At 37.4% G+C, this 17701-nt stretch overlaps 1 protein-coding gene and 1 long non-coding RNA gene across 5 annotated transcripts in view; one reads left to right on the forward strand and one right to left on the reverse strand.

Moving 5' to 3' along the window:
- The window catches only part of FYB2 (FYN binding protein 2), a 137963-nt gene that overhangs the window by 114629 nt on the left and 5633 nt on the right, over positions 1-17701 (forward strand). Inside the window, exons 14-19 of one of the 4 annotated variants that reach the window (XM_082357306.1) lie at positions 3098-3126; positions 4902-4962; positions 12775-12861; positions 14570-14651; positions 17306-17462; positions 17568-17601. In XM_082357306.1, the coding sequence (XP_082213432.1) occupies positions 3098-3126; positions 4902-4962; positions 12775-12861; positions 14570-14651; positions 17306-17462; positions 17568-17601 (450 nt within the window). Of the gene's footprint in view, positions 1-78; positions 1130-3097; positions 3127-3889; positions 12866-14569; positions 14652-17305; positions 17463-17567; positions 17602-17701 lie in introns of those variants that run through there. The other 3 variants (XM_082357307.1, XM_082357308.1, XM_082357309.1) reach the window with 3 other exon arrangements.
- On the reverse strand, positions 28-14575 carry LOC309613493. Its single transcript, XR_014235760.1, has 3 exons — positions 13347-14575; positions 2781-2827; positions 28-1706 (listed from the first exon to the last, which is right to left on the reverse strand). It is a non-coding gene; the product is annotated as an uncharacterized lncRNA (long non-coding RNA).

Genomic DNA, 17701 nt, shown 5'->3' on the forward strand with positions numbered 1-17701 from the left:
TGATCCAGGTGAGAATGCTGATACGTGTTTTTTTTTTTTTTTTTTAATAATATTTATTTATTTATTTTGGCTGCACAGGGTTTTAGTTGCAGCATGCAGGATCTTAGTTGCGGTAGGCATGTGGGATCTAGTTCCCCCGACCAGGGATTGAACCCGGGCCCACTGCATTGGGAGCGTGGAGTCTTACCCACTGGACCACCAGGGAAGTCCCAATGCTGATGTTTTTAAAATGCAAATGTTATTTCCTTTTTCTTAGAGCTATTCTTAGAACTGTAAATGACTGCTTATGACTTTTAGAACAAATAGCCAATCCCTTTTCATTGCAAGTCAATACTTTTATGGCCTCCCCTTCCTACTTGTCCAGCTCCATCTCTCGCTCAGATTTACTCTCATCACCAGCCCATTAACACATTCCCTCTTTGTATATGAGTGCCCTGGTGTTTCATGCCTCCTTGCTTTTGACCATGACATTCCATTGGTCTGGAATGTACCTGCCCTTCTCCAACTTCCTTTGATTATCAAAGTTCTAGCCTTCCTTTAAAGTTTGGTCAAATATTATCCTTTCTGGGATGCATTCCATGAACCTTTCTACCCAAACCTGTATTACTGGTTTCTCTTCTATGTTTCTGTAACATCCTGTGCACATCTTGTAACATCTATTAATACTACTGAGAAACCCTTTTTCTTAGAGTCAGAGAATCTCAGGGTAAGAAGAGAAATCCATATACCTAGTCCAACCCACTACACAAGCTTCTCTGCAGATTTCCTAAGAAGCCAAATCTCTGTGCCTGCACACCTCTATAAAGAGAAATTCACTATGTGCAGGGGGAAATCTGCCATTTGTAGGAAGGTCTAAAAAGCCTTTTTCCCCTTAAATTTTGCCAAAATCTGCCTCTCTACCTTAATTTTTCAATTAATAGCATGGTGACATACCAAGGTAACAACAGAACTTTGTTTATTTATTTGTTTCTTTGTTTACTTTTTGTTGAGCCTTTTGATTGAGGGCTCCTCTCTGGAATATCAACTCCTAGTTTGTTGCGTTATCTTCAGAAGGAGGTTGCAACCATGAAAATGCGACCTTTAAAAAGAGTTGGGACTCTCAATCTTCTCTCTCTCTCTCACACACACACACACATACACACACGCACAAACACATGCACACACACACATGCACACACTGCCTGTTAGGATAGTCATTATTAAATGGCTTGATTTAGGCATAAATAAACCAAGAATTAAATGCCACGGGTCTTAGCTATGCTATGAGTTTTACATGGGAATTAAATGTTAAGCCTCTTCTCACTCCCTCTGTTCCAAATGTTCTGACTTCTTCTTTCAACAGGCCAAGCACTCCTCAGCTTGAGGGTCTTTGTGTCTGCTGTTTCCTCCCCTAGGAATGCTCTTACCCCAGATATTTAGTTGGCCTATTCTCTCACTATCTTCAGGCCTCTGCTTCAAAATCAACTTATCAGTGAAGCCTTCCCTGAATGTCCTCTGAAAAATGGCAAACCAGCCCTCACCTCGTCCCCCTCCCCCCTTACCCTGCTCTATTTTTCTTAATTGCACTTATCTCCAGAAATTTCCTTACATGACAGATCATAAATTTCCTTGTTTGTTTTCTGTCTGTCTCACTCTACTAGACTCCATGAGGGCAGGGATTATGACTGTTTTGTCCACTGCAGTATCTCCAACATAAAGTACAGTGCCTGGAAGAAAAAAAAAAAAAAAAAAGAACAGTGCCTGGGATATAATAGGCTCTCAATAAATATCTGTTGAATGAATAGATGACCTAAAGGAAGGAAATATCATTATAGATTTTTTTTTGTGGCCTTGGTTTCTATGTTTAAATAGGAGCTACCAGCACCCTGACCTAATTAAAATGGAGGAAGGGAATGGGTGTTAAGAAAGGCTCCCTTAAGCAAGGGACCGCTTGCTTAAGCCGAGGCCCCAAGGATATGTGCTCACTAGATGTTGAGGGCAGGAAGTGCAGTAAGGCTTCACATGTGTTCTCTCTAATCCTCACAATAACCCATGAGTTAGAAACTTGTTCCTCCGTTTTACAGATGAAAAACTAAGGCTTTGAAAAGTTATGTGACTTGCCCAGGGTAAGTGGCTAAGTGGCGGAACTGAGAGTCAAATCAGCTCTGACTCTAGTGACCATGTGTTTCTCCTACCGTGTCCTACACATCACAGTTCTGGTCTCATAGACACCAACGGAAGGGATCACTGAGTATCAGCCCTGTCCCAGGCACATTCACTTAGGAAAGCTCATCCCGTACAAAGGGAACTCTACAAGATAGGTGCTGGTATTCATTTTGGAAATGGAGAACTAAAGCTTCCATAAAGGTTAGTGCTGTTCCTTTGGTCAGTCCTTTATTATGTTCTTATCACAGAGTGTTATATTAACTTACTTTTGGTGTCCCTCACTAAACCGTGAGCTACTTCAGGACAGAAACTGTGTCTGATCATTCTGAAAACCCAGCACATGGGCCTGGCCCGTGATGAGTGTCCCCAGAATACCTGTAGGACTGAACTTAAATTAATTGCTTAAAATACATGGATATTTTCCTACCACATCATGCTTCCTTTCATGTAATCTTAACTGTGAGATTTGAAGAAAACCAGATGGTCTACCTAGCCAATGTCCTCTCCTACTTAGCACATTTACCATCTTCCATTTCCACCTGGCCTGGAATTCTCCCCTCAAGTCACCTCTTTGGTTAAACATATACATAGTCAGGGTCCAGTGTCTCCAGATGGTTCTCTCTCACCATACTTACCCCACATTGAATTGGCATCGTGGAAGGTAGAAGGCAGAAACAGAATCCTGTGGACAAAGAAGGGCAGGGCTAAGGGACAGCCTGAGATTGTCTCGTTAGGAAAGGGCGTGTGAGTGGTCACCGGGGATAAATAAGCTCATTTACAAGAGAGGGGAGGTGATCAGAACAAAGCTGCAGGAAAGGTGGGCTTCGTTTCTTTCCCCCAAAGCATCTATATCAAGAAACCTAGTCATCAATATGTTATTTGAGATGTATCAGCTAATATCTCTGAACATGGCTTTTTCCCTTAACCCTTTGTGTCTTTTGTCAATTAACAGTGCACTTTCCATTTCGCTGCCTGATTTAGGTAAGTGACATTCGCTTATTTGCTGGAACAAAATTATTCAGCACTGACAGTCTGAGAAAGAGAAGTAGTAATTCTTCCTGCATTCCACGTTTAATGAAAAATTGATACATCAAAATCAAAGACATTTTACACAATAGTAGTACTTACATTGGGGAAGATGAGTAACATTTCTCAAGTGCCTCCTATACGCCAGGCCTCTTAAAATCCGAGAAATAGATGCATTATCCCTTTTTAGGAAGGCTCTAGGACTCACATCCATATTTTAGTGACCTAGGATTTGTACTCAAGTCTCTGAATACAAAGCTCGTGCATTTTACATTATACCACATAACCTTCTGAAGGATTTAACAGCCAACTCACCCGAATTAAGACAGTAATTTGAACATGACCACTTTGCAGTACACATACTAACTGAATCAAGGATGGGTCATTGGAATACTTTTTGCTTTGCTATAAAAACAACAGTGCACAAATTAGTACAGTGCCTGACATCTAGTGTGCTCGCTCTCAATCACGTTCAGTAAGTTGAATCTATCGATGAGAGAGGGCCATGTGTTTTGTTGTTTGTCAGGTTTAGTTTATGGGCTCTAGCGATGGTGGCTACTTTGATTTTACTCTGACTTGACAATTCAAATGTATATTATATTCCACAAATATAAGTTTGCTGCACTAAATAACAAATAGTTACATAAACCTGGTATAATAACAGCTCTCCCAGGCTTCCCTGGTGGCGCAGTGCTTAAGAATCCACCTGCCAATGCAGGGGACATGGGTTCGAGCCCTGGTCGGGGAAGATCCCACATGCCACAGAGCAACTAAGCCCGTGAGCCACAACTACTGAGCCTGCGTGGCACAACTACTGAAGCCCGTGCGCCTAGAGCCCGTGCTCTGCAACAAGTGAAGCTACCGCAATGAGAAACCTGCACACCGCAATGAAGAGTAGCCCCCCCCCCTCGCCGCAACTAGAGAAAGCCTGTGCTCAGCAACGAAGTCCCAACACAGCCAAAAAATAAATAAATAAATAAAAATTAAAAAAAAAAAAAACAGCTTTCCCAAAATATCCTCAGTCATGTAAAAAAAAAAAAAAAGTCAACTTAGAATAGGCACGCATTGTACCCCCATCCAAATATATGAATAACTGAATTATGAATTGTGAATAATTATGCCAAAAGGTTTCTAACTAGTTCAAGTGGTGAGTCACTTGAATATTATGGAATTCTATGTAGAGCACCAAGGAATGTGAATATCCTAAACTGAAAATGTCTAATTATGATTATGTACTAAGTCAGATTCAATTTTATGCAAGATTATTATAAAGAAGCAGTTGTCAGTGTTTTGAAATAAAAATCATCGAAGGAAAATCAACATTAATGTTCTATTAAGTTGTTTTTTTTGCCCTAGGAATTAAGCCCTCTCACTGCTCTAGCATTATAACATCTTTGTCCAGTTCCAGGATGATGGGAACCTAGTCTAAACATGATCCTTTCAGCAACTCATATTTTCTGGAAATCCACATGAAATCAAATTGATATAAATATTTATGCATATGTTTGAGATACTAGGACATCTCACTATTTTTTAATCCTCAGTTGAACTTTTTCCCAAATGGATACTTGTTTTGTTCTTTGATCCTTTCTATAGCCTATGATCAGATTTTGATAAAACAGGCATGGGGATACACCTAGATAATTAAGTAATTGTGTATAATTTGGAAAGCTGGGGATTGTATAAACCATACCTAATAATAGACTATTTTGATCCTATCTTGACCCTAGAACTTAGGTCTCAGGAAGTTATTATCTATGATGATGTGGACATAAATGAAAAAAAGTCAAAGTAAGTCAATTTACCGCATTGGTCATCCCTGCTGATATTTAACCCATTTCCTGATGCTTTGTTAAATACGGTCAGAGGGCCATCCCTTCAGATCCTTGGTTACTGGGTGAAAAGTCAAGTTGTGATATATTGCCCCCACTAGGAAAGGAAAATAATGAGTAATGCAGATGACCTAACAGTGGTAGGTGATTCAAAACTCACTGGAGCTTTGTTTCTTACCTTTGAATCTATAGACTTTAAACTCATTTCAACATAACAAATACTTATTTAAATGCCTCCTGTGGAAGATGGCCAGCACCACCTGACAGAACCTCTGTTCTCAAGGCCTAAATAACTAAAATCTATCAAAAAAGAGAAACCATCCTGAAACTCAATACCCTTTCTCTAGCTACTTATTATCTGTCCTTTCCCTCTCAACTAAATGGTTGCAAATAAAGGTCTCCTCTGCTCATCTTGGATACATCTTTCCAAGCTCACTGCAACTGGGGTTCTGTTCCACCATGACAGCGGACTTGTTTTTGGTAAGGTCACTAATAACTTCTTTGTTAAATCCAGTGGATCCATGTTAAGTCCTTATTATACTTGGCTTCTTTGTAATATCTTAAATTGTTGATCATGCCATCCTTCAAAGGAAAAAAATATTAACTTTTCCCCAGGTTTCTATGTTATCATTATTTCTTATTCTTCATCTTTGGCTGTTGCTCCTCCTGTTTGGTTGGTTAGTTTTGGTTTTCTGTGCATGTATGTGTTCTAATTCTGCCATTCATTTCTTTAAAAATTATGTGTTTCTCAGATTTCCTGTATCAGTTCTCTTCCCTTCTTCCTTTATATGTTCTTGAATGGTCTCATCTACATCTAGGGCTTTAATTACAATCACTATAGTAAAGATATCAAAATTTACAATTTTGAGGTCAGATTTCTCTCTTCCACTTTAATAAGCCTGGTAGATAACTCTATTTGAAACTCAGAATTCCATAATAACTCATAATCTCAACTGTCCCCATCCAAATATGACCCCTTTCTTCTAATCTCTATGTTGGTGATTGTTTCAATAAACACACAGTTGCTCAAACCAAAACCCTAGGCATTCATTGTCCTTGACTCCTCCTCCTCTCATGCCCTGCACCCTCTTCTGTTTAAATAACTCTCAAAATGTTCCTGCTTCCCCATCCCCACTGCACAGCCACATGAAGGCACTCATTGCTTCTCAGCTGGATCATTGCAATGACTTCCTGAATGGCCACCTCACCTCCACTTCAGTTTATTTTCCAAACTTTCTAAAGTACAAATAGGATCATGTCACAAAACCCACCATTCACCAGCTTAAAAATGGTTAGTGGTTGTCCATTGCTCTCAAAATGAAATCCAAACTGCTTAAGAAGGCATAAAATTCATTATTGATCCAGCTCCTGGCAAACTCTCAGCCTCAGCTGTGCTTCCCACTCACTCACCATTCCTATGTTCCATCCATACTCTACATTTGGGTGTTCCTTGAACTCTTCAAGCTTTCCAGCATTTCTAAACCTTCACATTTGTTCCAACTTCTTCAATTCATTCAACAAATATTTACTGAGCATGTACTATATGCCAGACACTATGCTAAGTGTTGGTATAAAGCAGTGAATGAAACAGATGTAATTCCTATTCCTATCTGATTGGAGAGACAGATAAATAAATTAATTAAAAAATCTATAATTAAACATAGGAATTTGATTGCTTTGGATATTTTGAAAGAGAGTGGACATATGGTGTGTGTGTTGGAAGGAGATTGATAGTCATTTTAAAGTAGATATCTGGGGAAGGCCTTTCCAAGGAGGTGAGAATTTAAGAACAAAAGAATTGTTCTGTCTGTAACACACTTTGCCATGCTTTTTGCTTGGTTGACTATTTTATCCTTCATTATTTAAAACTGAATTCAGATTTTGCTTTCCCCAGGAAGTCCTCTCTGAGCTTATCTATTTGGGTTAGGCCCCCCTTTTTATCAGAACATTCTTTTCATAGTTGTATTTGTCTTATTTCTTGCCTGTCTCCTCCTCTAGATGGGAACTCCCTGAGGTAGGGGCTGTGGCTTTCTGATCTCTATCATGTGGCCTCATACCAAAGCATAGTTTGTTAAATCAGATGACAAAGAAGGACCCACCTCCAAAAAATGTGCAAAATAATTTGGAAGCTCAGAATTGGTAGACATTTCCATTATTTAGAGGATCAGAAAAGTCTCTGTGCCAAGTTAAAGAAGCAAGGATAGGAAACATTTTGACAGCTGGAGATTGGGGTTGAGAGAGAGAGAGAAGCAGGGAAGGTTTGCTGGGGGGAGAGGGGTGGACAGCTGTGTAAATGGAAAACAAGTGTGTTTGGGAAGTTTCACTGGACCATAAGGCATGCGATCAAGAAAGTGGGTGTTACGAGCAGGAAATGCAATTTGGCAGGAGATGGAGAGGAGAGCCCTGGAATATAAAATTAGAGTTAAGAATGAATTCTTTCTTAAAAATAAATTATATGATATTTGTAAAAATGAAAATAAGAAACATGTAAGTTTAAAGCAAGATAAAACAAATTTCCCTCAACCCATAACTCAACTTCAGAACCAGAACATATCCAGTGCCTTGGTTTCTCTACCTTGTGCACATCCCTTGGTCTATCTCATTGCCTTCCCCCAAGGTAAACACTCTCCTACATTTCACGTCTTTCACTTCCTGTTCAAAACCAAAATACTGTTATCAAACACAGGTGATAAAAATATATTGTTTCATTAGGGATTTTAACATTGTAAAAATGGTATGTTGTAGATAGAATTCTGCAACTTTTTTTTTACTCAAAATCCATCCTTTTTTAAGCCACTATTAATTTATTCATTTTTACTGTTCTACAATATTCTATTTTATGTACATATCACAATTTATCCATTTACTTGTGAGTATTGGGGTAGTTCCATATTTTTTGCACCTTTGAACAATACTGCTACAAATATTCTTATTTATATGTATACTTAGAAGGGAAAATAATGCAAATTTTATAGGGAATGAAAATTCATAAGAAAATGCCAACTTGTTTTCCACAGAAAAATAGGCAAAAGATATGAACAGGTCTTCTATAGAAAGAAAGACATGAGGGGTGAATAAACATATTAAAAGAGGTTCAACATTGTTAGTAATGAAGGTAATGCAAATTAATACCACAATGAGATAGTATCTTATACCCAATAAATTGGTAAAAATTAAGAATTCTTTCTGTGTTGTTGGTGAGAATGTGGATCAGTATTCCCTTTAAATACTGCTGGGAAGAGTGTAAATTGGTACAACCACTTTGGAAAATAAGCTGGCATTTTCTTATGAATTTGCATTCCCTATAAAACTTGCATTTATTGTATTTTCCCTTCTAAGTATACATGTGATTTATGATTGTTGCTTTCTATATCTTTAAAGAAAGCTTTATCCCAAGATCATATGATATTCTCCCATATTTTCTTCTAAAACTGTTAACTTTTTGGCTTTTACACATAAGCCTTAGATCTACCTGGAACTGATTTTGGCATTTTTAGTGAAGTAGAGATCCAATTAAATTTTCTTCCATGTGGGTAAATGTTCTAGCATGATTAATTGCATAGCCCCTATTTTCCCCATTTCTACAATGCCATCTTTGTCATACTAAGTTTCCAAAAATCTGAAGATCTGTTTCCATGCTCTGTATTCTATTTGTCATTTTTTTTTAACATCTTAATTGGAGTATAATTGCTTTACAATGTTGTTAGTTTCTGCTGTATAACAAAGTGAGTCAGCTATACGTATACATATATCCCCATATCCCCTCCCTCTTGCGTTTCCCTCCCACCCTCCATATCCCACCCCTCTAGGTGGTCACAAACACCCAGCTGATCTCCCTGTGCAATGCAGCTGCTTCCCACTAGCTAACTATTTTACATTTGGTAGTGTATATATGTCAATGCCACTCTCTCACTTCATCCCAGCTTACCCTTCCCCCTCCCCGTGTGTCATTTCTATCTTAATTGAATTGTGATCTGGAAAAGTAGTTGATACAGTATTAGTACACTGAGGAAGTAGCTGATATCAGTACTTTGACATATTCTGTGACATGATTCATGCCTAGTATGGTCAATTTTTATAAATGTTCCATGTGTACTTTAGAAAAATATGACTTCTCTAATTGTTTGATACAAGGATCAACTTATGTCCTTTAAATCAAATATTTGGCTTGGTCAAAAAGTTCGTTCAGGTTTTTCTACTGTTACGGAAAAACCCAAACGAATTTTTTTGCCAACACAATATGTGTTAATTCTCTTAATAAAATCGTTTATAGATTTATGGACTTTTAGATGCTTGATTCATTAATATATGAAAGAAGTGGCTTGAAATCTCACAGAAAGATGGTAGATATGTCAGTTTCTTCCAAAAGTTCTATCATTTTTTTCTTTATATATTCTAAGGCTCTTTTATTAGTTGCATACAAAATTTTAAATATCTTCTGCTGAATTAAATGTTTCTTTTTAGGTCGTAGCCATCTCCATCCCCCCTAATATCAATACTATTAATAACAAAAATAATACTTATGTAGGTCTTACTGTGAGTCAGTCACTGTTTTTAGATTTAACATGTATTAACTCATTCAATCTTCACAACAATTGTGAAGTAGATACAATTATTATACAAATTTTGTAGAAGAGAGGTAGAGACACAGAGGTGAAGTTATTTGCCCAAGCTCATAGCGCCAGTAAGTGGTAGAACCAGGATTAAAACCCAGCAACTAGACTCCCAATCCATTCTCTTTACTACAACACTAAGCTAATTTCCTAGTGATGCTTTGTCTTAAAGTCTAATTTGCCCAATCTTATACCTACCTGACCTTTCTTTTAGTTAGTATTTCCCTAGGATACATTTTTGATCCTTTTTCTGATTTCCATATTCTTGTTCAATGTGTCTTATATAAATAGCATACAGCTGAACTGGCTTTTAAAAATATCTAACATGACGATACGTCTTAACTCCTACCTTGCCCTAATGTAAAGTTTAATCTTCTGAAATATTGTGGTGCTGATAGCATTTTCCTCAGGACAGACTTGTCTTCTGTGCTCGCATACTGCTTACTGCTCTCTGTCTGGTTTCAGTTTACTTGCTGGGGTCTATTAAGGTATAACGTACAGGACTTAATCTAAGTGTAAAGTGTGGCAATTTGTTAAAACAAAACAAAAAAACCTTTATTCAGGATCTAGCAGTTTTGTACTGGGAGGGCCCTATCAGAAAATTCTTTTGCCCTACTGCCAAATAAGGAAGTCCAGAACTGTGGGCAAGAGGACAATATAATCAGAGCCACACTTCAGGAAGAGTAACTAGACCTAGACCCTTCTGCAGAATGCTTCGGAGGGAAGGTCGGAAGTAGAACATTTGTTAGAATATTGTTAAAGGTGCTCAGGTGAAAGATGATCAAAATGTGTTTTGGGGTGGTGAAAAAAATGAAGAAGATATTTTAAGATTAAATGATATTTACCAAGTCACTTAACCCTATCAAAATCTGACCAATTTCTTTTTCATGTGATAGAGTAAATCTTCTGTAGTTTGGCCTCAGAGAAATCAATTATTAAAGACATTTGTAGCAGATGGAACACTGATGGAAAATAGCAGAATTTGGGATAGGAAGGGAGATGGAAGATGATATCTGAGTTCTTGTCAGCTTGGCTAGTTTGCATGTCATGTCCTGGTACGTATTAGGTTGAAGAGATGCCTAAACAACTCTGGATTAAATTGCTGCTAGACAATCCGGACCTCTGATTTTCATTTCCTTTTGTTCATTAGAATTTCCCCTAGAGAGTCAGCAAGGGAAGGAAGAAGAGGGGGATCTTGAAAAAGACACTGTAACAGCTTCTACAACCTGGTCCCTGTGGGCCCTATGGCATGTCATGTGACTTTTCTGAATCTTAGTTTCTTAACCTGTGATACGGCAAAAAAACAATCCTCATCCTGCCAAATTAATTAAGCTAACTAGATCCCTATAAAAGCTAAAATAAGTTGACAAAGAGTTGACCATAATGGTCACATGGCTGGCATGGGTAAAAATTGGAATGACTTTTCTGAAAATAATATATTGTTTTATAATCATTAAAGAAAATAAACTGTTAAGCGGGCATTTGCTTTGCCTATTCCCTGCCCTCACAGCTATAGCTCCTGCCTAACAAGTCCATGCACAAGTTCTCATTAATCACTTGCTCTGTGCCTAGCACTGTGCTGAGCTTGTGGTAGATATATCTGGAATGTGTGTCTGGATCCCATCTTTTGGGAACCTAAAGTGAAGAGATAAAATGAGTGAACATCAGACAATTAGAAAAGAAGTAACTGCTGAACTCCTTGTTATAGACTCCAAAGGCAACAGACATTGAGAAAAGAGAGTGATCGGAGATCCCTAGACGAGTCCTGGAAGTCTTCTTAAAAGCTTTCCCTAAGCTGCATCTTTCCTTTTTATTGAAGTACAGTTGATTTACAATATTGTGTTAGTTTCAGGTGTACAGCACAATGATCCAGTTATTTTTTCTGATTATATTCCATTATAGGTTATTATGATATTGAATATAATTTCTTGTGCTATACAGCAAATCCTTGCTGCTTATCTATTTTATGTATAGTAGTTTGTATCTGTTAAACCCATATTCCTAGGCCTCATCTTTAATGCTGGTCAGATGCTGAGTCCCTGATATTCTGTTGGACCTTGTGACCATACTCTGAAGGGAATTGTGACACAATGTCACTGAAAAAATTTTAAATTCCTCTGATGTAATATTCTTGTGGTTATCACTTACCCAGTGAAAAGCTGTGTTCTGATGTGCCAGACACCATAGACATACAGATGGTTGATAGAGGAGGGGCCAGTTTTGCTCACATCAATGATGAACATATTGGTTACTTTGTCATACCAGCAAGGTAACGTTTTAAAGCAGCAGGCATGATGAAAGACCATAGACTTTGGAGTCAAACACACTTGGATTCAAAGCCACTGGGTTCAAAGCCACTATTTCTGTGACCATAATAAGTTACCTAGATCATCTCTTTCCCCCTTTGTAAAACTTTATGAAAGACTACTTTAAAGGACTGTTGTAATACTTCCTGTAAAAACCACATTAGTTAACATATGTAAAATGCCTAGCATAAAAGACTTGACACATAGGTGCTCAAAAATATTAGTTCCTTCTATAATACCCTCTCTCCTCTCTGCATCCTTTTCTGCTAATGCTAAATACTAGTTGGATTAGTCTTGTCCCACAGTGAAGGTCCATTTTATCATTCGCGTTTTAGAGGTGAAGAAACTGAGGCTCAGAAAGGAGAGGAAGTGTGATTATAAGCAGGTTGATCTCTTGCTTCTGGCTTCAAATTTTTTTTTAAGTTTTATCTTATATTGGAGTATAGTTGATTTACAATGTTGTATTAGTTTCAGGTGTACAGCAAAGTGATTCAGTTATACATATACATATATCCATTCTTTTTCAGATTCTGGCTTCAAATTTGGATTGCCACAGATCAGGCGTTGGCAAGCTATGGCCTGGGGGCCAAATATGGCCGGCCACTTGTTATTGTAAATGCAGTCGCAATAGCAGAGTTGAGTAGTTACCATAGAGATGGCAGGGCTTGCAAAGCCTAAAATATTTACGCTCTGGCCTTGCCATAGATTATCAAAATATACTTCTAGATGACTTTTTAATTTTTAATTTTTTGGTAAAAAAATTGCCCAGAAAGTTGCCCAGAAAGTACTGATTGTTCTGTAAGGGTTTTAGTTCAATCTTAATTTACTTGCTCAAAATATTTTTCTTCTCAGTGATGAAGATAAACTAAAACCTTGGAAGCCCAAGTTTTTGATATCAAAGGAAAAAAAAGACAAAAATGGTGCTAAAGAATCAGAAAGGTAAGCACAAAAGTACACTTAAATTACAGCTTATCTGCTGCGATTTATACCTCTTACTAGCTGTGTGACCTTGGGCAGGTCATTAAATTTGATTTTCAGGTTCCTCATCTACAGAATGAGAGTATTAACACCTACATTATAGTACAACTGAGAGGATTAAAAGAGAAAAAGAATATGAAAATGTAAAGTGTCACACACATTTATCTTTATCATTCCTGCTTTTGGTGGATAGGGAGCAAGAGAAGAATTCTAGCCAGTCCTTATCAAATGATGAAAAATTTCCAGTCTTCCTTTGCGCTGTAGGAACTTTTCCCCAGTAAGACAGAACTTAAATAATACACCAATTGGAACTTAAATGCTGCTTTGAGAAGAGAAACTAGGTGTCATATAGTAAGACTGATTTCCCTAAAATACAATATAATTCTAGTTATCACTACATTAGCGTTAGAAATTTAAAAAAATGTTTTATTGACTCAAGATCTCACCTTTATTCATGTGATTCAAATTCCCAGTTGGCTTGGTGGGGTGGTGATGCTTTTTACTATCTCTGATGGTCACTTAGTGCTCTCTGTGCTTCAGTCTTCTCAGTTGCTGGGATATGGGGCAGGAGCTGAGGCACTTTGTTTAATAAGTGTCTTGGGGAAATCCTTGTCTAAACGGTCACTGAGCTGAGAACACTGCATGGTCTGTCTGCTTTGGGAAATCTGTCTAGAAAAGTCCTACACGGGCACCCCAAAAGAAATCAGACATCAGTCTATACCAAATTTAAACTCAGAGGATGGCATAGGATGGCCCTTTCCTTAAGTTTGTTTTAAGTTTAGACTTGATGTAATTTATTTTTCCCAAGTTGGAAAGATGTATTCATTAGATGAGAAGAGCATCTTTCTACCTTAAACTTCACACTTTTACTTTTGCGTAGCATAACAAAACAGAATTCCAAGAGATGAAATAACAGTGAAATTGTTTACCTTCCCCACCCCAAAGAAAGCTTTCTAGTATTTTAATGTCTATACATAAGTCTTTTTAGGAAACAATCTTGTGCTTTTTTATTTCTTACAACAAACTGATATAATGGTTTACTTTTTTTCTCAACTGTGTAAATTTGAAAATGCAATATTGAGTCTATTATTATTCCTGTAAATTGATGTATCAATTTTCTATGTGTTCTTTGTTCCTTTTTAAATGGTTTCTACCAACTTACTCTACCAATAAGAATTACTTTCTATATTAGTGCAACCCTTTTATTATCCCTTTATCAAAGATGATGACCAGTTTTCAGAGAAGTCTGGGGGAGGGTATCCCTGGTATAAAGGCAGAGAAATGATAGCCCACCTTCTAAGATGTTCCATGTATACTTTGAATGTATATGGAAAAGGGCAGCTGGAAAGGTAGGTTGGGGCCAGATTATAAAATGCCCTGTGTACCACACTAAGGAATTTGACTTTATCTTATAGGCAGTAGAGACAGATTGAAAGGTTTTAAGCAAGAGAGTGACATGATCAATTAAATTTTAGAAAGATGACTCTGGAGGAAGGTATGCAGATAGATTTGAGGAAGGAGAGGCAACAGGAAGATGGTATAAAATTAAACACATAAAATTATATCTGAATTTATCCTGAAATAGAATGAGTTTATGGCTTTGGAAGCTTAGAGTTTTATTATAGTACACGTCACTCTACCTGCATATTTCTGCCTGCTTATCTCCCAGGAATTTCTTCAAAACCAAGAAGCAAAACTTAGAAAAGAACAGAATGGAAAGAGAAGAAAAACTTTTTAGAGAAAGATTCAAGGTACGTTCTCCTCTGAAAGTAAAAATTAACAATAAGAGGAATTTCTTTTTTTAAAGAAAGATTCTATAAGTGTGTTGCACGTCTGCCTCACTGGGATTGACATGATCTTTTTTTTTTTTTTTTTTTTAAAGAGCTCCTGACTTATTTATTTATTTATTTATTTGGCTGTGTTGGGTCTTCGTTTCTATGCGAGGGCTTCCTCTAGTTGTGGCAAGCGGGGGCCACTCTTCATCGCGGTGCGCGGGCCTCTCACTATGACGGCCTCTCTTGTTGCGGAGCACAGGCTCCAGACGCGCAGGCTCAGTAGTTGTGGCTCACGGGCCTAGTTGCTCTGCGGCATGTGGAATCTTCCCAGACCAGGGCTCGAACCTGTGTCCCCTGCATTAGCAGGCAGATTCTCAACCAGGGCGCCACCAGGGAAGCCCAATAGTTCTGTTTCTTGAATGAACGTCTACCTTTATCCTTGTCCTGCTATTTCCTTCCTCTAGGCATTTATCTGGTCTGTTCCAACTGTCTGGTGTACCCTTGCTACTTTTCTCCATCTGACTAGCGCCTATTCATTTATGATGACCTAATCGAGGCATCTCCTCTAGGAACCCACACTTCTTGATTAAAGAAATTACATACCTATACATATGTATATACCTGAGCAAACCTCTAGCTTATCACAAAGTGTTAGCATTATTGCAATTACATGTTCATCAATTAAACTATGAGCTCCTGGAGGACAAGGGTATATGATCTATCTTTATATCCATACACAGAGCAGAATAGGAGTACCTAACACTGTGTAAATATCCAAAAACGTTTTTGGACTGAACTAACATAGGAACATACACAAATCCCTCATAATCATTAATAAATTCTGCTTGGACCGAAGCTGATTTAGGGTTACTATATCTAGGAATTGTGATATGAAATTATTTACTGCAATCTGTGACGTTATTTGATTAGCTGAAAAACAAGTGTGTAACAATTACCTGTTGAAAGGACCCTACGTTCCATCTAGTGCCCCCCGCTGTAGCTGTGACACTCTCATATGGGACAGAAATCCCCATTCTCATATGTACATGAGTCTATTCTTCCTAATCACCTATGGTGAGTTTCCTTGATATATCTTTAGAAAAGCTATACCGTTTCAATAATTTTTATTCAGCTCAAATCACAAAATATTGGGTGCCCCATTTGTACCAGGCATTGAGGGTACAAGGATGGATAAAACTGTTTTCCATTTTCCTTTTGTGAGATGGTATGTTAATCAGATACCATAATAGGGGTATATACAAAGTGCAGTTAAAACAGTAAATTATACATGGCAGTCATGGAAGTCTTCACAAAAGGTACTTAAGAAAAAAGAGGAGTATTTCAGGCAGAGAAAACAGTAGGAGCAATGGCATGGAAATATGTAAGGTACACAGCACATTCAGGATTATCATATAGCTTGATGTGGCTTCAATAAAGGGGACAGAAATGGGGGGACGGGGAATGATGGTAGGCAAAGGACTCTGAATGTCAAACTAAGAAATGTGGATCTTACCCTGAATGAAGAGTTTTTAGGACTTTATAAAAAAAGAAGGTGACCACCTAATCAGATTTACATTTTAAGAAATCACTGTACATTCACAGTGAACAATGGCCTGGAAAGGGTAAGATCACTCTGTTGGGCAAAAGAAAAATCTTGTGGATTAGATCCCATTTGGTATAGGTTAATCATAACTTATCATACAAATTCAGGACATTTCTGAGAGTGGAAGGAAGCACACTTAATCACAGTAAGTACTTATAAACAGAGACATTAACTATAAGTAGAGACTATCCCAAGCAAAGGAAGATGTTTGGCCACCCTAATTTGGTGAAGCGGACATCTGTAAATATAAGCTATATATTCTGGAACTATTTTTTTCCAGTCAATGGATTTCAGTACATTAGAAGGTGGTGTACCTGTTGCTGTATGGGTTGGCTAGTTTACCACACAGAAAAAAACTCCCCTGAGGTCAGAAATCAAATTCCTCAGTTTTTTTCACAAATGCTCGTCGTTAGCCACCAAGGGAGAGTGGGAATTGCCTCACACATCATTCCTACCTCTTTAAAATGTGTGTGCTACAGCTGTATGTATGTAAGAATACATGAGCCCACCAGAGAGGAAGGGTAGAAAGAACAGCTAGAAATGCTGTGTGTAAGAAAGAATTATAAACTCTAAAGCACTACACAAAGAAAGAGGTTTTTCTCTCTCCCTCTTTTTTTTTTCTTTTTTAACTTGTCCTTTCCCAGGTTTGGTGGTGACTTTATTACTGCAACAGTTAACATACCATTCACGGTACTTAATTTATACCAATGTTAATGCCTTCTCACCCACCAGAATTCATTCTAGTACAATTAGATAATGGGTGTGAAAACACTTTGAAAATATGATCGTAACAAACAAATGTAAGATTGTGATGATAATAATAAATGTACTATTATTTCCTTAAATAACTTTTCTTTCCCTGAATATCTTGCTATTATTTTCTTTTCCCTTAGTCATTAGTTAACTAATTAATATCTAGCATCTTGAGTTTATTTTGAGGTTACTATAGTATGTCCTCCATTAATTTTGTTACAATGAAAAATGAAAACCATGCAAGCACATTCCGATCAGTAATTTCTCCTTTCAGTATGACAAAGAAATTACTGTCATGAACACAGCAGTGGCATGTTCCAATAATTCAAGAAATGGAATATTCGACTTGCCAATAACCCCTGGAGAAGAACTGGAAGTCATTGATATCACTGAAGAAAATCTACTGATATGTCGCAATTCTAAAGGCAAATGTAAGTTACTGGCTTATTGCCCATAAGATTTCAATCACTGTTTTTTAAAAAAATCTCAAAGCATTATAACTTTCAGATTAGTAATAGTGATTTTTATTTCTATAGATGGATATGTGCTAATTGAACATCTAGATTTCAAGTAAGTGGTTTGATTTTATACTTTAAATAATAAATTCTAAATACATAATACATTATTATGTCTATAAGTCTCAAGGAAAGACTATTTCATATATTTAAAT

Source organism: Balaenoptera borealis, assembly GCF_965194805.1.
Source record: "Balaenoptera borealis genome assembly, chromosome: 1".
NCBI lineage: Eukaryota > Metazoa > Chordata > Mammalia > Artiodactyla > Balaenopteridae > Balaenoptera > Balaenoptera borealis.